Raw genomic sequence first — 20,114 nt, 5'->3', positions numbered from 1 at the left:
TGCCTGTCATTTGCATGAAAGGTCTGTGCTCCCTTACCCTCTCCGCGCCCCTCTTTTTCTTCATCCCCACCCCCACACGGCGCTGGAGGCGCCCCGCCGAGCCCCACAAAAGGACTGGGAGGCGACTTTGCGTTTGGTTTATTGCCCCTCGCCCCTCAGCGGGCAGCCGGGGTCAGGGCCCGCGCTGGGCTGCCCGGCTCGGCCAGCGGGTCTATACAGTGTGTGCAAGGGTGCCGCTCGCCCCTCCCGGGAAACTCGCGATCGGGAATGTCTCCAAGTCGAGGAAAAGGTCAGCCCTGGTCCTGGGGTGTCGAGTGGGCCGGGGGGCCCAGTCTCGCAGCCGTCAGACGTCAAGAGAGGAGGCTGGGGACAGAGAAGGGGTTCGAGAGGGCGTGGCGGGTGCCGGCCCTGAGCCCCCGGCGCTCAGCACTCGCCACTGGAAGATGCTGGCGTCCTTGCCGCCCAGCGAGATGAGGTGCGAGTCATCGTGAGTGAAACGGACGCTGGTCACGTGGCTGCCGTGGCCACCATACACGAGACTCGGAGCCTGGGTTGGGAGGAAGGTGGACTTGAGACTGCGGAGCCCCGGCGCCCGCGCCCAGCCCCCATGCCCCAGGAGGCCTCACCTTGGCGCGTGCGCACGGATACTGGAAGAGGTGCACTTTGCAGAAGTCGTCGGCCACGGCCACCACGCGCTCGTTGTGGGAGCGGCACAGGGAGTTGATGTCGGTGCCATCCGAGCCGTCTGGCCACACGCCTAACACAGCGGCTGGCCTCAGCCCAGCATCCTCCCCGCCTCCACCCACAGCCCAGAGCTTCACGGTTTCCAGGCTCGCGTTGGCCACCCACCCGCCGGTCCAGGCAATCCTTCCCAGGGCTGGAGGGGGCTCCCACCCAGTCACACACGCCCCGCATTCAGAGCACTGGGCAGGCTCCACCTTACCCTGCCAGCCCTGAGGCAGGGCCCCCCACCCCTGCAGCCCTGCTGACCGTAGACGTGGAAGCCCAGCACGCAGGTGTAGGTGGCCCACTCCCGGTCTCGGCTCTCATAGCGATTCCTCAGCAGCTTGCAGCCTCCAGCCACATCCCCTGAGAAGGGAGCCCGCCCAGCTCAGCCCACACCCAGCTCCGAGGGGGCCAGACACTGGGAGTGCAGCCTGCAATCCCCAGCCCTGCCCCCCAAGGAGAGGAAGCCCGCTGGGCTAGGCTTAGTCTGCCCGCAGTGGGGAAGATGCCAGGAGGCCTGGTTGGAAAGACTGGCTTGAGGTGGCAGCATGTGATCTGGTCACCACAGTAGCCCTCAGCCAGGGTAAAATGCAGCCTATGTGCTTCCTGAGTGCTGGCTGAAGTTCTCCTAAGTTTCTCATCAGTTCCTCCTCCCTAAACAAGGCGATCCCTCCACACTTGCCCTGAGAAACTTTCCCAAAACAATCTTTTCCTAGTGTACGTCTCAACTCCCTCAAATCCATGTGGAAATAAGACATGGTTTAAAACTGTGTGTTTTTTTTCCAAATCACAAAATTTCTCCTATATGTATAATTCCAACTCCAACCCCATCTCCACCTCCCCATCCAACAGCCAGCCCCTCCCGGAGTTCCCACCTATTCTTCCTCCCTCCCAACCAGGAGCCTGCACACACACAAACAGAACCCACCCCATGCCCACCCTATTGCCACTCACAGTAGAGGATCTCATAGTCCCCAGAATTGGACATGATGAAGTTCCCATCCTTGGACCAGTCAAGGTGAGTAATAAAGCTGGAGTGACCCTGGGAGCAAGGGTCAAGAGACTAAAAATGGAGTACTATTTCCAACCCCCCAAACCCACGTAGTGCATTGGACCCTTTGAGGAGTTTCCCTGCAATGGCAATGCCCCACCCTTCACCCTAGCTTTCTTACCACACAGCGGCCAAAGCGGCTGGACTTGGCACCATCACTGGAAACGCTATAGATGTAGATCATGTTGTCATGGGAACCAATGGCCAGGTACAACCCATCTACAAAGATAGTCACTCAGAGAGGGAAGGGCCAGGGACAGGTCTGGGTCCATGGTGGGGGTGGCTCCCACCTGGGCTGTACCGAACCACTGAGAGCTGTTCGTTGCCGTCGGTGACATCAGACACGATCTCTCTGGTCTCCGTATCCAAAACCAGCCACCTGGAAGGGAGAGGGTTGGGAAGCAGGTGTGAGGATAACTGTCCTGGTCAGCAGACTGACAAACTGGAGAGACTCGGAGGCACCCACAGAAAAGCTAGGAGGTACACAGGAAGGTCCACGCTGCATTCTTATGCTGGGAAATGGGAGGGGGTTGAGGGCAGATAAAAGCGGAGGGGCTTCTGATGCCGTCAGAGAAAGGAATACAGGGCTGGACTACAAGGGCCTGTGGAGTCCGTGAGCCTGTCACTTTTCTGTGTTATCTGCTGTGCCCCTCCCACCTCTGCTGCTGCTCTGTCCTGAGCTGGGGATGCCTGGCTGCAGGGAGAAGCATGAGGAACAGGAAGGTGCAGTCAGGGCTGCGAAGCAGACACTGATCACGCTCCTGCACATGCACACACCCCTTTACCAAGAACCCTTCCCATACCTCCTGCTTTCCCCTGGCTCCCTCTCACCTCCCCGTGTTCAGTCCTACAGCCACAACTGCCCCACTGGGGTGGAAGTCAGCACAGAGACCAGTCTCCTGGGAGGGGAGAAAAGGTAAATTCAAGAAAATGCCTTTCGCTTTGGCTGAGTAGCTCAGTTGGTTAGTGTCAGCCCGATACCTCAAGGTTGTGGGTTAATACCCGGTAAGGGCACATAGAAGAATCAACCAATGAATGTACAGATTAATAGAACAACAAATCGATGTCTCACTCTCCCTCAAATCAGTAATTTTTTTTAATGTTTTAAAAGGAAAATGCCTTTCTAGTGAGGGAACCAAGACAGACACATTGCCATCTCGGTAATGTCAAAGCCTCTTCCTTGCAAGGAGACAGAGAGAAGAGGGACAGTAGACCTGGGGTGCCGGCAGCATGTCACTACAGCCCAAACAGGAGGCAGTATTCAAGACATTTAACAATCAGAACTGAGGGTTCCAGCTGGGTCAGAGATCAACCATCAGGTGCTGGATTGAGAGGGGCACTGAAGGCATCAGTACAGAAGCATGAATATTTTAGTATCCATACCAGTACAAACTGGCTACCTCTGGGGGGGGTACTGGGGGAGGAGCGGTGACCACAGGAGTCATGGGGGCGTGATGCTGAGGGACCAGGGACACAGGGCCCTACCTTGAGGTCGATGCTCCAGGCCAGAGCGTGGCCCTCCCCGTCCCACAGGCAGAGCTGCCTGTCGTGGCCGCAGGTGAGGAAGCGGTTCTGGAAGGGATGTGTGCACAGCCCCCAGAGCTCGTCCGTGTGGCCCTGCAGCAGAGCACGCCATCACCTCCGCCCCTCCCCGGCAGCTCTTCCCTCCCTCCTCCCCAGAGCCCTTGGCCCCCCAACCTGGATCACTGGGGAGAATCCCTGGGCCAGATCTCCTCTCAGCAATGCATTCTTCGTGGTTCCCACCAGCAGCTCAGAGCCCAACCCCTCCGCAATGGCCCTCACTGCCCCAAAGTGTTCAGGAATCTGTAGAGTGGTGGCAGAAAGTCAGGGGCCCACACGCCATTCCTCTTTCCCCTCCCACTCAACCCCAGCCTAGCCCTCACCTCAGCCTCCTGGAGGGCCACCAAACCCGGCCCCCACTGTACCAGGCGGCGGTCCCGCCCGCCACCACTCAGCACAGTCCCGTCCCGCCGGAGACACAGGGCAAAGATGGAACCTTCGTGAGCATGGGCCTGGGCCACAATCCCATAGGTCTCTGTTGGCAAAGTCCTGGTGGGTCAAGTTCTTGGGATGCAGGGAAGTAGGGAACAGGAGCAGTCTAGGCAGTCACAATAGAGGAATAACTCCCAGCTGTCAAGTGCCTACTGATTACCATCTCTGATCCTTGGCTATTATTCTCCCATTTACAGACTGGACAACTGAAATTCAAAGAAGTGAGGTAACTTCCTAAAGGCAAGACAATCAGCGGCAATGCTGGGAATTAAACCCAGGATCTGGCAGACCCTAAAGCCCCAGCTGGTTACTCTTTGCCAAGCTGTCCCTGCCTTTCCAGACTGGCCCCACCACAGAGAACTATCAACTCTCGTGGTCAAAACAAAACAAAACACAAAAATAGGCAATCCTCTTCTCTGTTCCCATGAACCACCTAGGGTACCGGACTTCCCAGGTGCCACCCCCAGCCACATACCTTTGGTCCCGCCCCTGCCTGGGGTCTTGGAATCTGAGAGGCTCCTCCCCCAGGTGAGAATGTTCCCTTCCGAGTCCCCAGTGAGAATGTCTCCATCCGGGAGGAACACAAAGCAAGGGATAAACTTGGGTTTCTTGTATTTCTAAGGGAGAGGTGAGGTCAAAGGTAAGGGCATAGACAGAAAGTCACGGGACAGTGGGAGCTGGGTAGCACTGGGTCTGCAGTCCTCAGAGCAATACTTCCATCTTCTCTCCGCCCTCCCCCACCACCCTGCACCCATCCACACCTCACCCCAAAGACACCCTGTTTCCGGGTGAGGGTCCCATTCCCAGGAACCCCTACTCCACCACTCCAGTTCCAGAAGTGAACGTGGGATTTCCCGCTGGTGACAATGCAGCTGCTGTCACGAGGGCTGAAGCCAACAGCCAGGACTGAGTCATTTGTGCTCTGAAGGAAAGACACTAGAGTCAGCTACCCCATCCCCTGAGCACCCTCTCTCCGCTTGCCTCTTCATTTGCATCCTGACAGCTGGTCTGCAGAAGCCCAGAAACCCCAGGGCACCCTTCCTTCCAGACCCCGGTCCCCTAAGAGCACTATTCCTTATCACTCATGATCGGTCACCCAGTTGCCTAATATGATCTCCTAGGAGATCAGAACTTCTATAGTCTCCACTTCACAGCCCCAGGCTGGAAGGCTGGCCCAGGGGACCCAGCCAGAAGGAAGTAAATGTGTGGTAAGTCTGGGCTCTGCACATCCCACTCCCACCTTCCAACCGTCAGGGCTCTGCATGCCACCGGCTGCTCACCTTGATCTCAGCCAACTTTGTGCCCCGGCTGCAGTCCCACACAGACAGCATGTGCTCATTGGAATCATCCACCACACAAAGAAAAGCACCCTGATCCTGAGGATGGGGACACAGTGCAGGGGCTGCGTGAGGATCAGAGGCCCTGGAGTTCATGGTCATCAGGCAAGGGACACCAGCAGAGTTTGGGAGGGAAGGAGAAGTAGACACAGGAACCCTTCTCAAGGAGAATGGGCCGGGCAGGGTTCAGGAAGGCTAAAACACCTGAGGCTTCCTGGTGGGGTGTAAGAAGGGGGTTCCTGAATAAGAAAGACGGGGGTCTAAAGGCTTGGAGGCCAGCTCACCGCAACTGAAAAAGCCAGGGCCCCCACACCCCGCTCGAAGGCCCCCAGTCCGATCTCCTGCAGCTTCAGCAGCGTCTCTGAGTCCCAAACATGAACCACAGGCTGCAGGGGCTGCAGCGAGAAAAGGGGGCAGGGATGTGAAGGAATGCTGGGCTGGAATCTCAGTTGTCTTTTTGGGTTTCATTTCAGCCTCACCTTCCCATCCTTATCCACTCCAGCTGTCTGTCCTGAGGCTACACGAACACCATCAGGGTGAACGGCCAGGCTAAATGGGGGAGAAGACACTCTAAGGAAGGGAGTGGGTCTCTTAAGACTACCCAACACCCCTCTGCTCCTGCAGAGCAGCAAGGCGAGTCCCCTCCTGCCCCTCCACAGCCGCCCAGACCTCGTCCAGCCACGCCCATCATCCCCGTGCCTGGAGCTGCCCGCTCCCAGACCCCTGGACCCTCACCATCGAACGCAGTCCGTGTGCCCCCGGTAATGTCTCTGGCCGCCACCTCCAGGACCCCCTGGGCCGCCCCCAGGCCGGTACAGCACCACCACACAGGCAATAAAGTAGACCACCTCCCCAGAACGCAGCACAAACAGATTAGAGCGGGAGTCACGACCCCTGTACCCATAACTGGGGTGGGGATCACAGTCAAGGAAAGGGTCAGAACAAGGGCAGGACGAGAAAAAAGGGAGGACAGAGCTTCTGGCTGGCAGTGCCATTGGCAGAGAATGGTAAGGGAGGATTCAGTGGTCCCCTGTCCCTGCAGGCCCAGGAGGAAACCACAGAGAAGTGGGGGAGGTCCCAAGACAGGAAAGACGGTTCCCATGGGCCTGGAGGGAGCAGGATACACCCAGTCAAGGCTGAGGGTCTCCGGGGGCGGGCCGCTGGGCAGCTCCTCAAGGCTGCGGATGCCAGATGGGATGTACATGGTAATTGGGCGGCCGCGAAGGAACATCTTCACTGAGATGCCTTCTACAGAGAAAAGGGGGGGGCATCAACCACCACCCTGCAGCCTCCCTGCAGGAAAGCCAGAGCAGAACTCTACCCACCAGACCTCACACGGGGCCCCAAAGTAGCTCCTGGAGCTCTAGTCCATACCCTAACTCTTTCGTCCAAATTCTTCCAGACGCTTCTGCACTTACCCAAATTATAATTGCTCCTCCGAGACCCAGGACCCCCGGGGCTGGAGAGGGGGTCTTTCCCCCCACGGCTGTTGGGAAGAGAAAAAGAGCACAGGGCGTGGGGTCAGGTCCCAGGACCTATGCGTGGAGGGGCAGAGCACAAGGGAGGCGACTCCAGAAATCAGTCGCCTCTGCGGCTTTATTTGCATTTGGGTGCTTAGGGCCCTAGAGCAGACAGGGACTTTCAGCTCCATTTGAGAAATGAGAAGACTGAAGCTACAGGGGCTGAGCGTGCGGCACCAGGCCGTCCAGCTGGGAAGAGGCAGTGCGGGCTAGCAGGGCGGAGCCCTTCCCTCCAGCCCGCCAGGTGTCCGGCTATGGCCCTTTCATCTCCCTGCCTCCAAAGAAGACAAATGTGAGTCCAAAATGTACACCAGCCCTTCCTTTCCGGGACCTGGGAGGTAAACAAGAAAGTCCTTATCTCTCAAGAGGACAGTGACAGAATTCCAGAGATCACTGTCTTTAGATATTAATAAGGTGCTAATATCCCTTCAGAGAATAAAGGAGAGGCCGAGGAGAGGGCTAGAATGAGCACGCACGTCCTGGGGCTTGTACACACTCTGAAATGAATATGCTCAGCCTCTAGATTTCCCTTTGCTCTCTAAATGTAAAGTCTAGTAAATTGGGGGAGGCGGAACCGAAACTCTGAGGACAGTCAGCCATGAAAGTTGTGGAAGCTTTTGAAAAAGCCTCTTGGAATCTTGGGAGATATATTGTAATATGGTGGAAAGGGCAAGGGAACTAGAGTCAGGAGGAGTTGAGTTCATATCCTGCCTCTAGCTGTGTGATCCCAGGTAAATGACTTACCCTCTCTGAGCCTGCTTCCTCACCTGGACAATGAACAGCATGAGACCACCTACCCCCCAAAGATGTCGTGGGACTGAATGAGATGGAGGAGGTCGAGGATTTAGCACAGTGCCAGGTACACAGCAGGCGCCCCAGGAGTGTGTGTTCTTTCTTCCTGTTGGGCGACGAGGTCCCCCCACCCCACCCAGGGAAGCGAGTGAGGGATGAGGAAAGTCAGGAGCCTGAGCCTGGGGCGGGGCGGGTTGGGGGAGCCTCGCGCACCTCTCCGTGCTCCCGGACCGCAATAACAGGTTGGCCGAGGAAGCTGCCTTCCGGGAGAGTTTCTGTCGAGGCCGCTCTGAGGGAGACGAGGAGGAGTTTCTCCGTGTCCTGGTAGGAGCACAGCGAGCAGGGAAAGGTCATTCCTTCCAGTCGTGCCGCCCTGTCCTCCCACCCCTCCCAGCCCCTGCCGCAGGCCACTCACGTGTCAGTGCGCTGCGCCGGCTGGACAAGCCTGAGGACACCCGCGGAACCAGTGCCGCCTGGGGAGCCGGTGCCGCTGCTGCTGCTGCCCCCTCCTTCCGACTGGGTCCCGCTAGGCTCTTCGCTGCCCGCCTGCGGGGCTGGGGGCCCATTGCTCAGGCCAGGGGTCCCAGGAGAGGGCTCCATCTCCAGTTCCGTCTCTGTCTGGGTGCCTCGGCTCACCAAGGCGGGGCCGTGTGAGGATGGCAGTCCTGGTGGGGCTGCAAGGCTGCTGAGGAGACAGTGAATCAACCTGACGCCCTCAGAGGCCCCGCGAAGGAGGAAGAGGGTGTGACGACACGCATACCTGTCCCTTGCAGGAGCTACCCTGTCCAAATCCTGCAGGGTGGTGGAGGGCGCCTGCAGCCGAAGCAGGCGAAGGGCTTCTGCCAGGGCCGCCTTTACCAACTCCATCTCCTTCTCCTGCACCTGGAGCCGCCGGCTCAGGGACTGCAGGGCCTCCTGTGCAGGGCCCTCGCCTGCGAAAGGGGCAGGCGACACTGAGAATGTACCACTACCTGGGGAAAGGGCTGAGGGGCTTCTTTCTCCCGCCAACTTTGCGCCCAATAGGACTGCCCCCTTCCAGCAGCCCCAGTCTTGGAGGCTCGCCCGGAGGGGAGGAGACGGGTGGTAGAGGATCAAGGGCCTCCTTCTGGCAGGGCAGACGAGGAAGCTGGCGAAAGCCCTCTCCTGCTGCCGTCTCAGCCTCCGCAAAGGCAGGGCGTACCATGCCAGGGGGAATATATGGAGTACTGCCCGGGAACGTGGGAACCACAGCCGAGCTGCAGTACTGGCGCGGGACGACAGGGCCCACCCCAGAGCAAGCTCAGGGCTCCAGGGAAGGCAGAGAAACTGGGCAGGCAGCACTGGGACAGAAGGGGGGACACAAGAGCACAGTCATTGTGGGGACTCAGAGGACCAGAAGAAATCTAGAATGACAGGAAAGGGCATCAGTGGAGACAGAGCCGTAGTAAAGGTCCAAGAGTCAACAGTTGGGGTCAAAAGTAAAAAGACCCGAAATACCAGCAGCAGAGGCCCAGAGTAGCATAGGGAACAGGGAAACATCGAGGTGCCCGGAGTAACACGGGGGGTAGGATGACGTTGGGTAAGTCCGAAATGACAGTAGCAGGACCCAGATAACTCGGGAGAGCGACCTGAGGAACAGTGGAGGATGCTCAGAGCCGCTGGGGTGGAGGAACACGCGGGGACGCCACCAGACGGCCGGCGGGCACTTGCAGCGCCTGACCGACCGGCCGGGCGCTCCGGGAAGGAGCACGCCGCCCGCCCCGCCCCATACTCACCGGGCCCCCCGGCCCCGTCCATCCGGCCCCCCGGCTTGCTCCGAGCGGCGGCGGCGGAGGAGGCGTCTAAGCCGCGGGGGCCATGGCCAGGGAGAGGGGAAGGGGAAGCACCCCGGGGCGCGCGCGCAAGGGCGCCGTGCCACCCCCCGGGGGCGCTGTCGGGCTCGGGGAGAGGGCCTGGAGTGGGCAGGGGACGCAGGCTCCGGGGCCCGCCAGGGCCTCGGGCTCTCCCGGGGCCGCTCTCGGCTCCCGGGGGTGGGGTGGCGGGGCCGTCCCGGGCCCCAGCGCTGCAGCACAAACAGGCGCCGGACGCGGAGCCGCCAGGAAGCGCGGGAGGGGGGGCGGGCCGAGGGGGGGCCGGGCAGCCTGGTAACCCCTCCCTGTCCGGGCCCCGAGGCTGAGTACGGGGCGGGGCAACCCGCTGACCCCCTGGCCCCTGGCAGGTCTCCGCCCTCAGGGCCCTTCCGGGATCTCGGCCCCCGGACTCCCTGGGGACACCGGCGGGAGAGCGGGCCGTGAAGTCCCTGCCCCCAGCCCCTAGCCCCTCAGGGCAGAGCCGACCAGCCCCGCCCTCTTCCGGGAGGGGCCCGGGGGCGGGGCTCTTCCTGGGGGCAAGGCCAAGGCATCCCGAATAGGGCTAGGCAGAAGATAGGGTAGCGGGTTATTAAGGCTGGAGTGGGAGGATTCCCAGGGTATTGGGGTCAGGATGGCATTAGCCCAGCTCAAGCCGAGCTGGGCTGACTCAGCGTCCTGACCCTGCCAACCCGGCCCTGACAACTCTGCTCTTCCCTGGGCAGAGATGGGAGATGGCGCCCGTGCTGCCCGTGGTGCTGCCCCTACAGCCCCGTATCCGCCTGGCACAAGGGCTCTGGCTCCTCTCTTGGCTACTGGCGCTGGCTGGTGGCCTCACCTTCCTGTGTAGCGGGCACCTCCTAACCCAGCTGTGGCACCTTCGCACCTTCTTGGCTCCCACCTGCCCATTCAGTGCCCTGCCCCAGCTTGCCCTGGCAGCTGGTGCAGTGGCTCTGGGCACAGGATTGGTGGGTGCAGGAGCCAGCAGGGCCAGTCTGGATGCAGTGCAATACCCTCCCTGGCGAAGGGTCCTGGGCCCACTGCTAGTGGCTGGTACTGCTGGGGGTGGAGGGCTCCTGATCTTCGCCCTGGGGCTAGCCCTGGCTTTACCTGGGAGTCTGGACACAGGGCTGGAGGAGGGCCTGGGGGCTGCCATGGCTCATTACAAGGACACAGAGGTGCCCGGACACTGTTTTGCCAAACGACTGTTGGATGAGCTGCAGCTGAGGCACCACTGCTGCGGGCGCCATGGGTACAAGGATTGGTTTGGGGTCCAGTGGGTCAGCAGCCGTTACCTGGATCCCACTGACCAGGACGTGGTTGAGTGAGTGACTTGCTTCTCTCCTCCTCCTCCTTCTCCTCCTTCTCTTCCTTCCCTTAAAACCCCACCTCCCCTAGTCAGGCAATAAATAGAGCGTAGTGATTGAGAAGATAGGTTACATCTCTGCCATTTATTAGCTCTGTGACCAAAGGCATGTCACCAAACTCCTCTGGGCCCATTTCCTCATCTGTACAGTGGAGATAATAATAGCACCTATCTTACAGAGCTGCTGTGAAGACAAATGAATTATGCATGCCTGGCACATAGTAAAACAGTTAGTAAATGTCTTACTTTCACTTTTCCCTTCTCAACACCTGTGCCCTGCAGCTTCTTCCCCAGGCCTCTATCTCAACACCCTAACACCCTGTCCCTCCCTTTGCAGCCGGATCCAGAGCAATGTGGAAGGCCTATATCTAATTGATGGGGTCCCTTTTTCCTGCTGCAATCCCCACTCACCCAGGCCTTGCCTGCAAAACCAGCTCTCTGACCCGCATGCCCACCCCCTCTTCGATCCCCGTCAGCCCAACCTAAACCTCTGGGCGCATGGATGCCACAGCGTGCTGCTGGAATACCTGCAGGGCTTGGCCAGCACCCTGGGCAGCATGCTGGCTGTCACCTTCCTGCTGCAGGTGAGTCAGCAAAGTGTCTGAGGACTCTCCATCTGAGCCTCTTCACTGCCTCAAACCCCGGGGACCCTGGAATCACTGACTGTCACTGACCTCTTTCCCTTTGCCCTCCCCAGACCTCAGTGCTCCTGGGCCTACGGTACCTGCAAACAGCACTGGAGGGGCTCGGAGGAGTCATCGATGGGGAAGGAGAGACCCAGGGCTACCTCTTCCCTGGTGGGCTGAGAGACATGCTGAAAACAGCAGGGCTGCAGGGAGGAGTTGCCCCCAGCCCAGCACCTGAGGAGGCCCCCCCAGAAGAGGCTCCACCTAAGGAGGATCTACCTGAGGCCTAGTGGCCTGGAGCTTGGGGTACGGATTGTGGGAGAGGGGGAAGGGGTAGACAAGACTGGAAACCTCATGACTCTCAACTCTTTTACCAAGGCTCCGGTGGGGACGGGGTTCCCTGGGATTAGAGGGGCTAAGGATACTCAGCGAGCTGGACTGGGCAGGAGAGAAAGGATGGGCCTTAGGGCCTGGTCCCTGTGGCCAGAAGCACGCGTAAACAGAAGACAGCAGGGTGACGGGAAAGTGACACAGGAAGGACTGGAGACTGCAGACTTAATAAAGCTTTTGGACTGAAGCCACCAAGTTTTCTCTCCGTGGAGGGCAGGGCCCTGAGAGAACTGATTTCTGTCTGAGAGCGAAGCCAGGACCCCAAGGCTTTGACCCTGATAAGAACCGGAATGCAGTAACCAGACTTGCAAAATGAAAAAAATCAACGGCCCCTCCAGGTTGAGATTTTTTATTCTAGAGGTAGGTGGGGGGTCAGCATGCTCAGGTGGGGAGGGTCCAGCCCAGCTCCTCCAGCCCCCCAGTGCATGCCCAGCCCCAATAAGTTACCCAGTTACTCAGCTGTCCTCCCCCCTGAATCTGTCTGTCCTTCTGTTCCGCCCTAGACAGGGCTGACCCGGTTCAATACAAGAGCTGCTTGTCCCCAGCCTGTGGGCAGTGCCACATGGCAGGCTGGGGGAGGGGGAAAGCAGCTGGGCCACACCCTAGGGCTGAAATGGCAGAGGGGCCCAACTCCGAGGGGTCAGGACTTGGAAAACCGCATCCGGGGCAGGCCAGGCGCCCAAGGCCACAGGTCTGTGCCTGATGACGTGGTAGTCGGGGTGGGGCGTCCATCACACCTCCACGGCCGGGTCTGAGCCCCGGCCCTGCCGCTGCAGCTGCTCCTCCTGCTTCAGCTTGGGCTTTTCTGTCCGCGTGTGCCACACCAGAACCTGTGCCGGGAGGGCTGCCGTCAGAACCAGGCCTAGCCATAGTCAGGCCTCTGTGGCCCCCGGTGTAGACCGGATTCTCCAACCCCCTCTAAACAGTGCTTTGGCAGCAAAGTGTGAAGGACAGGGTGGAGGGAAGCCTCGGTGCCTCTAAAATGGGGACTTAACTAACCCCTCAACCTCTCTGTGCCACATGGGTGCCCAGGACTCTGGGAGAGACGGAGTGGCAGGACACCACTTTCCATCTCTGGCTCCCAGCTTCCCCTTCAGTAGAGAGAGCAGGTTGCGCCTGAGTTCTGGAGTGTATTTCCTGTTCAAACATCTGTCTTTCGATCCTCCTCCCAGGGCTTCTCTCCATGTCTCCCATCACCTGCCCACCCCAGAGCGATGGGAGCCCCCTCCATCTCCTTACCCGAGTGCAGTTGGCAGCCCGTGGCTCCAGGTCTTTGGGATCGACCAGGTGGCTCAGGAGACTGCTCTCCAGGTGGCCCCGGGGAGCAGTTGCGTCAAACTGGGCATTGGGCTTAGCCAACAGCAAAGGCAGGGCAACCGCAAATCCCGCCATATCCATTGGGAAGGGCCGGTTGGGCTCCCATGCTGTGTGGAAGCCCACAACCCGGCCATCCTGTACCCGAGGACCCTCGAATCGCAGGCCGCCCACCAGCCCCACAGGCCACACTGAGACACCGCGGGTCCAGCGCATCTAACAGAGGTCAGGAGACAAGAAACAGACCAGGGTAACCCAGCGGAAAGGGAGCAACAGAAAGGACCACTTGGGTCACTCTGCTCCATGTTCGCCCCTCCTCACCCAAAAGCCTAGGCCCGAGAGCAACACTGGTAACCAAGGCAACAGAGGAAGCTGGCCACTTTCCCAGCCCCATCCCAGTGCTTACCTCCTCAAAGAGTTCCCGGCTATAGGTATTGTCATCATCGGCAAAGTACACAACTCCCCGGGTCCCTGGCGGGGGTGGGTCCTTCTCCCCACCAACAGCGCCCCCTCCACTCCGGAGCCAGTCTAGAGCCCTGTTCCGTTGCTCTACACCTCGGGGATGAACCCAGCCTGGCTCGCCCTCCCGGAGCCGCTGGGCCTTGGGAGTGAGGACTGCCAGGTGTGTGAAGAGGAGACCAGATGCAGCCAGCAGCCCCGAGACCAATGGGGTGGGGCCATCAGCGTCCTCCACCAGCAGCCAGTGGAGCCGGGGCACCAGACTCAGGGTCTGGGACAGGCGCACCAGCTCTGCCTTCTGCACCAGCCTGTGGGGTGGGCGATGGGAGATGCACCAGGAGGGAAAGGGGGAGGCATGATCTACCCACTCCAGCCAGCTGACATAGCTTTTCCTGAACCTACCATACCCCAACTCCCTTCCTCACCTGTCAGCTTCACACTGACCCTCACCTTTCCTGTTCTTCCCATCCTGTCTGTCACCCACCTCAACCCCCACCCTGTGGGAGACTAGAGGGGAAGGGCAGAGACTTAGAAATCAGAGAGATCTGGATTTGAATGCTAGGTTTGTAATTAGGTGAGACATCTGTGGAAAATGGCTCACTCTCCTCAAGCCTCAGCTTTCTTGGCTGTAAAATGGGAATAACAGTACTTTACAAAGATGTTGTCTTAAAGATTAAATAAGATAATGATTTTCTAAAACACCAGTAGAACCAGGTTCTTTTCCTTCTGTGCTCGGGTTTCCAGGTAGAGGAATTTAGAGCCCCTTGGCTCATTCCAGGGAGGGGAAGGGAGATTTGAGTTTAGACAAAGAACTGGGAAGTATGGCCCAGTCTCTTCTAGGCTGCTTTACCCTTCAGACTGGCCTGCCTGCACAGGCTTGATGTGTGTGTGCGGATGGGGAAAGGGTCTAGAGCCACCTGTACCTAGATGGCTCAGCCATCTGATTCCAGAGAGCAATTAGCAGGCCCTTTGGCTACAGATACAAAACCATAGTTCCCCACCCACTTGGTTTGTCTGAGTAATAAGGTATATTTTAATTTTTTAAAAAAAGCAAAGCACTTAGCAGAGAACCTGGTAAGAGTAATGCACTGTAAATAATAGCTAGCATAACTATTTCTAGACCCTGGTATAACTACAGGACCTAGAGGACCAAGCCCTTTTCTACTTCAAGTTAGGTATGGGGGCCTGACTGTGGTGGCACAGTGGATAAAATGTCGACCTGGAAATGCTGAGGTCACCAGTTCGAAACCCTGGGCTTGCCTGGTCAAGGCACATATGGGAGTTGATGCTTCCAGCTCCTCCCCCCCTTCTCTCTCTATGTCTCTCCTCTCTCTCTCTCTGTCTCTCCCTCTCCTCTCTAAAAAATGAATAAATTAAAAAAAAAATTTTTTTAATTAAAAGTTAGGTATGGGCTTTCAAACTTTCTCAGCAAAGGATCCCTGAGAGAATAAACTCATTGGCAAGTTCCAAACCTCTTTGAAACTTTTTTTTTTTTGTATTTTTCTGAAGCTGTAAACGGGGAGAGACAGTCAGACAGACTCCCGCATGCGCCCGACCGGGATCTACCCGACACGCCCACCAGGGGCGACGCTCTGCCCACCAGGGGGCGATGCTCTGCCCCTCCGGGGCGTCGCTCTGTTGCAACCAGAGCCACTCTAGCACCTGGGGCAGAGGCCAAGGAGCCATCCCCAGTGCCCGGGCCATCTTTGCTCCAATGGAGCCTTGGCTGCGGGAGGGGAAGAGAGAGACAGAGGAAGGGGGGGGGGGGAGTGGAGAAGCAAATGGTTGCTTCTCCTGTGTGCCCTGGCCGGGAATCGACCCGGGTCCCCCGCACGTCAGGCTGACGCTCTACCGCTGAGCCAACCGGCCAGGGCTCTTTGAAACTTTTTTGTTCTATCTTATAATGTCTCAGGAATCTTGTAAATCTGCATGGTCTCTTTTACTAGAAAATAACCATTATCCCACAAATCTTTGAGTACAGGTGTGGTTCATTTATCCCGTCATTTGGCACGCCCTCATTTGAGGAATACTCCCTAGCCCAATGCCTCCCCCAAATCCTCTCCCAACCCAAACCTCCTGGTCCATGCAGACTTCTTGGGTGCACCAGAACCCATACCTGGCATAGGTCGGGGTCACAACATAGATAGTAGGCAGGGCCTCAGGCTCAGGGGGCTGGGCAGGGGCAGGGGCTGGACGGTGGAGGTCAGCTTGCAGCTGGGAAATCCTCAGATCCTTCTGCCGAAGCTGCTCTGCTGCTGCCCGCAAGGGAGGGAGGCAGTCACATGGCTGGCCTGGTCCCAGGAAGCAGGGATGGGGGCAGAGAACCACAGCACGTTCAGCATCCCAAAGGGCCAGAATCTCATTCAATTTAGGAAATGCAGGAATTTCCTTACAACTTCCCTAACAGCCTTTCTACATCCCCGGTGGTGTGGTACTCACCGCCTCAATTAGCAGCCCCTCTCCCACTTTAATAAATTCCATCTGTTACAATTTTCATTTGGATATTGAGCCTCCAATATCTGCCTCCATCCTTTCTACTGGTTGGTTCTAATTTTGCTTTAAAGCCATAAAGACCAAGTCTATCTCCCTAAAACAGGGCAATCTTTCAAATACCCGAGGATCATGCAGTGGCCCTGTAGGAAATCCCTGCCTCAGAGGCAGGGTTCAATCTGTTCCCTTGGCTGTGCAACCCAAGACTCATTAAATTGATCAATTCCATTATTGGGTATATATTTATTGACTGCTCCTCCTGGGAGGTACTGCCTTAGGTCCTGGGATACATCAGGGAACAAAGCAGACATGATCCCTGCTCTCATGGGGATTTCACTTTAGTGGAGGCAGACACTAAGCAAAGAAAGTAAAGAAACAATACTACAAATTGTGATAAGGGCCATAAGGAAGCGACTCGGATAGAAAATAAAAGAGAATCCAGAAAAAAGAACGGTTAGTCTAAATAAGGTGGTCAAGGAAGGCCTCTCTGAGGCGGTGACATCTGAGCTGAGACCTGAAGGATAAGAAAGAGGCAGCAGGAGAGGTGGGAGAAAAGCCCCACAGACAAAGGTAACAGGTTAAGGGCTTGAAAGAGCAATGAGCGTGTGGTTTTCGAGAAACTGTCATGAAGCCAGGTGGCCGGAGCAGAGCGAGCCAGGGTTAGGAAATGGGGTTAGAGAGGCGGACGGTGGCAAGGATCATGCGGGGCCCTGAATGCCCTGGGAAGGAGTCTGGATTTCAGACGCGGTGCATCCTAGCGAGGGGAGGGTGTCCCGCAGCCGCAGAGGGCTGTCGGAGGGCCGAGCCGGATGAATGGTGTCTGCACAAGGGTTCATCCCCAGGGCTGGAAGCACGGCAGCGGGCGCCCGAGGGCAGCCCCGCCGCATCCCCGCTCCGCCCCGCTCACCAAGCTGAACCAGCGCGTAGAGGAGGCCGGCGATCGACACCAGGAAGTAGGCAAGAAACACGTTCTTCAGCTTCAGCTTCATGGCCGTGCCGCCGCCGGCGTCCTGGCAGGCGGGGTCCTGCGGGGACAAGGGGTCCCCGCCCCCTGCCGGACAGCCTCCAGGCCCCGCCCCGTGTCCCGCCTTCCTCACGCGCCTGTCCACCAGCTCCCGGGAGCTGGGGCTGGCGAACCCGCCCGAGCCCACATCCGGTCAGTCTGCAACACCCCCCTACCCTCCGTTAATTTCCGGTCCCACCGCCTAGTTTTGGGAACCTCGGGAGTGGGTGACGTCATATCCGGCGTATCAAACGCGCGTGGCCTGCAGTCAGAAACCCGATGGGAGCATGTGAGAGCCAGTTTGAGACCTTCCCCTTGAACTCCAGGCTTTGTGCCCAAATTTTCTCCTTATATTCATTCATCCATCAGTGACAGCACCCAGTAACAGTAGCTCAATAAATACTTGTTACTTGAATGAATGAAATCTCGGTCCTATCCTACCCCAGGCCTGGGTTCTAGATGTTTTATAATATACAAGACTTACATAATCCTCACTATAATCCTAGGAAATATATGGTATTGTCCTATTTTATAGATAACAAAGGTTGACAAAAGTTATGTAATTGCCATTGTGCAACTTTCTACATCCCTTTTAGATAACCGACTCCAGGTATCCTCTGACCCACATTTCTCAGATGACAATGAGGGCTGGGGCAGGGTGGCTGCCAAGGCAGCCGGCTGTATCCCAGGGAGTTGGTTGAAATATTTTCTGAGCTGAGGAATTACATGAACACATCCCTTAACTCCTGAGAGGAAGCAGAGTTTTGTCCCCTCAAAATGTCTTTTTGGGATATTATTTTAAACTTTAAATTTATTGATTTTAGCCTAACCAGGCGGTGGCGCAGTGGATAGAGGATTGGACTGGGATGCGGAGGATCCAGGTTCGAGACCCCGAGGTCGCCAGCTTGAGTGTGGGCTCATCTGGTTTGAGCAAAGCTCACCAACTTGGACCCAAGGTCGCTGGCTCGAGCAAGGGGTTACTTGGTCGGCTGTAGCCCCACGGTCGAGGCACATGTGAGAAAGCAATCAATGAACAACTAAGGTGTCGCAACAAAAAGCTAATGATTGATGCTTCTCATCTCTCTCTTCCTGTCTATCCCTATCTCTCTCTCTCTCTGTCTCTGTAAAGAAAAAAGAAAAAAAAGAAGGAAAAAAAAAAAAAGAAAAAAAATTTATTGATTTTAGTGAGAGGGGAAGCAGGGGGGAGACAGAACATTGAGATGCTCCTGTGTGCCGGCTGGGGATGGAACCGGCAACCTCTGTACTTCTGGATGACACTTTAACCAACCGAGCTATCCAGCCAGGGCTGGATATCCTTTTAAACAGTTTTATTTGTTCATTGATTTTAGAGAGAGGAAGAGAAACATTGATCTGTTCTTTTATGTTCCCTGGCCGGGAATCAAACTAGCAACCTGTGCATATCAGATCCGTGCTCTAACCTGGTTATTTTTAAGAAATGATTCAAGAGCCCTTTACCTCCCCCTTACCTGCTTCAAGGAATTCAGAAAAACCTGCTTAAAGGAAGGGAACTATCACTTTAGCATCCTAAGTCTGGTAGGCAGAGAGAAATCTTGCAACAAGTCTGTTAGGCTTCCCTGTGTTCCATTGTTTCTGAGTTGCCAGGCAAGAATTTGTTTACCAAATGTTTGCTCTTCCTCATTTACCTGCAAGTTGCCTGCACTCTCTTTGAAGTCCCAAACCCCTGCCTCCTTTTCCTTACTCCAGAACAGCATGGAAACCCAAAATACCTGATTTGTCCTCGGGTCCCACATTCTTAGGAAATCCCTTATGTACATATATAATAAATCTGGTTATTTCCTCCTACTAATCTCATTCAATTTGATTAGACCAGCCAGAAATTAGAAGAGTAAAAGGAAAATTATTTTTCCTCTCTACACCCCTTATTTGGTACAAGTCATACTAAGCAATCATTTTTCCTAAAAATAAAAATACTAGCTTTCGTCTGGCCAGGCAGTGGCGCAGTGGATAGAGCGTCGGACCGGGATGCGGAGGACCCAGGTTCGAGACCCTGAGGTCGCCAGCTTGAGCACGGGCTCATCTGGTTGAGCAAAGCTCACCAGCTTGGACCCAAGGTCGCTGGCTCAAGCAAAAGGTTACTCAGTCTGCTGAAGGCCCACGGTCAAGGCACACATGAGAAAGCAATCAATGAACAACCAAGGTGTTGCAACGAAAAACTGATGCTTCTCATCTCTCTGTTCCTGTCTGTCCCTATCTATTCCTCTGTTTCTGTAAAAAAAAAAACAAAAAAACTAGTTTTCTTGTTAAATGGTCTCTAAGATTTGTGGTCAATGAAATGGAAAAAAACTATTCTGTCACTAAATCAGTGAGAAACATTTTATTTGATTTTAGAGAGAAACATCAATTTGTTGTCCCACTTACTTATGCATTCATTGGTTGATTCTTTTATGTGCCCTGACCAGGGATCAAACTTGCAACCCTGGTGTATCAGGACGATGCTAGCCAACTGAGCTACCCTGCTAGGGTGACAGTGGGAAATTCTTTCAAATACTGCTAAAGAGAAGCAGCCACATGACCGTATAGTTATTTCTATCCAAGACAGACCCCATCAGCTCTGGTCACCACTATCAACTCCTAACTAAAATATTGTTGACATAAGAAACATCCAAACCTGTAGAGAATTTTTTGTTTGAGCCAAACTGAGGACATATAACCAGGGATCAAGTCCTCAAATACTCTAGAGAATGGCAGTTTTGCAACTTATTTTATACATTACAATCAAAGATGTAAGAAAGGTGCATGAAATCCACTGGTGGAGATTAAAGAGGCAGGAGAAAGCATAGCAAGGAAATCACTAGGACTGGATAAAAGGCAAAATGGAGAGACACGTACTTTTACATTGGTGGGCACAGGAGAGTTGGTAATTCTAACATTTACAGCATGGACAGTATGTGGGCACACGGTAACAATGAAGGGTCCTGTGGTCTCCTGCTCTGGTGCCTGTGGCTGTGCCTTCCAGGGGTAGGAAAAGAAAATTACTCTGACATTTCAAAGGTATGTTATCCTAAATATATAAGAACAAGGGACAGAGCTCACAGCTTACACGCTGACCTCTGTAGGCCTAAGATGTGGCTCCCCACTATGACATGCCCAGTTAGGAATTTGTGACCAAGACCATCCTGTATGGTTACTTTCTAATAGACCTTGTCAGGTCTGCTACGC

At 56.1% G+C, this 20,114-nt stretch overlaps 3 protein-coding genes across 5 annotated transcripts; 1 reads left to right on the top strand and 2 right to left on the bottom strand.

The window, feature by feature from the left end:
• Positions 1-121: 121 nt before the first annotated feature.
• EML3 (EMAP like 3) lies at positions 122-9,328 on the bottom strand. Of its 2 annotated transcripts, none has more exons than XM_066360454.1 (22): positions 9,194-9,328; positions 8,200-8,371; positions 7,855-8,124; positions 7,653-7,760; positions 6,546-6,613; positions 6,252-6,375; positions 5,863-6,033; positions 5,607-5,676; positions 5,412-5,522; positions 5,071-5,166; positions 4,557-4,712; positions 4,266-4,407; positions 3,682-3,833; positions 3,476-3,601; positions 3,263-3,394; positions 2,609-2,676; positions 2,068-2,156; positions 1,899-1,996; positions 1,681-1,768; positions 991-1,089; positions 627-757; positions 122-547 (listed from the first exon to the last, which is right to left on the bottom strand). In XM_066360454.1, the coding sequence occupies exons 1-22, from the start codon at positions 9,213-9,215 to the stop codon at positions 344-346; spliced, it is 2,697 nt and encodes an 898-aa protein (XP_066216551.1). In that variant the 5' UTR covers positions 9,216-9,328; the 3' UTR covers positions 122-343. The 2 variants fall into 2 exon arrangements, with proteins under 2 accessions (XP_066216551.1, XP_066216559.1); XM_066360462.1 differs by having other exon boundaries at positions 7,855-8,121.
• A 342-nt stretch (positions 9,329-9,670) lies between these two features.
• Positions 9,671-11,834, top strand: ROM1 (retinal outer segment membrane protein 1). Its single transcript, XM_066360484.1, has 3 exons — positions 9,671-10,589; positions 10,969-11,215; positions 11,329-11,834. The coding sequence occupies exons 1-3, from the start codon at positions 10,000-10,002 to the stop codon at positions 11,545-11,547; spliced, it is 1,056 nt and encodes a 351-aa protein (XP_066216581.1). The 5' UTR covers positions 9,671-9,999; the 3' UTR covers positions 11,548-11,834.
• Positions 11,697-17,117, bottom strand: B3GAT3 (beta-1,3-glucuronyltransferase 3). 2 transcript variants are annotated; one of them, XM_066360499.1, is made up of 5 exons: positions 16,818-17,117; positions 15,537-15,672; positions 13,368-13,728; positions 12,887-13,177; positions 11,697-12,477 (listed from the first exon to the last, which is right to left on the bottom strand). In XM_066360499.1, the coding sequence occupies exons 1-5, from the start codon at positions 16,897-16,899 to the stop codon at positions 12,379-12,381; spliced, it is 969 nt and encodes a 322-aa protein (XP_066216596.1). In that variant the 5' UTR covers positions 16,900-17,117; the 3' UTR covers positions 11,697-12,378. The 2 variants fall into 2 exon arrangements, with proteins under 2 accessions (XP_066216596.1, XP_066216591.1); XM_066360494.1 differs by having other exon boundaries at positions 15,537-15,711; positions 16,818-17,116.
• Between the last annotated feature and the right edge of the window lie 2,997 nt (positions 17,118-20,114).

The sequence above is a fragment of the Saccopteryx leptura genome, chromosome 1 (genome assembly GCF_036850995.1).
Source record: "Saccopteryx leptura isolate mSacLep1 chromosome 1, mSacLep1_pri_phased_curated, whole genome shotgun sequence".
Classification (NCBI taxonomy): Eukaryota; Metazoa; Chordata; class Mammalia; order Chiroptera; family Emballonuridae; genus Saccopteryx; species Saccopteryx leptura.
This window is presented reverse-complemented; position numbering and strand designations above follow the sequence as displayed.

Coding starts and splice junctions, on each gene's coding strand:
- EML3 (XM_066360454.1), bottom strand. CDS start 9,215: ATGGACGGGGCCGGGGGGCCCG. Junction 8,372..9,193: donor GGACGGGGCCGGGGGGCCCG/GTGAGTATGGGG, acceptor CCCCTTTCGCAG/GCGAGGGCCCTGCACAGGAG. Junction 6,376..6,545: donor GAGGAGCAATTATAATTTGG/GTAAGTGCAGAA, acceptor TTTTCTCTGTAG/AAGGCATCTCAGTGAAGATG.
- ROM1 (XM_066360484.1), top strand. CDS start 10,000: ATGGCGCCCGTGCTGCCCGTGGTGCTGCCCCTACAGCCCCGTATCCGC. Junction 10,590..10,968: donor ACTGACCAGGACGTGGTTGA/GTGAGTGACTTG, acceptor CTCCCTTTGCAG/CCGGATCCAGAGCAATGTGG. Junction 11,216..11,328: donor CTGTCACCTTCCTGCTGCAG/GTGAGTCAGCAA, acceptor TGCCCTCCCCAG/ACCTCAGTGCTCCTGGGCCT.
- B3GAT3 (XM_066360494.1), bottom strand. CDS start 16,899: ATGAAGCTGAAGCTGAAGAACGTGTTTCTTGCCTACTTCCTGGTGTCG. Junction 13,729..15,536: donor GTGACCCCGACCTATGCCAG/GTATGGGTTCTG, acceptor CCCACCCCACAG/GCTGGTGCAGAAGGCAGAGC. Junction 13,178..13,367: donor GCCGGGAACTCTTTGAGGAG/GTAAGCACTGGG, acceptor GACCTCTGTTAG/ATGCGCTGGACCCGCGGTGT.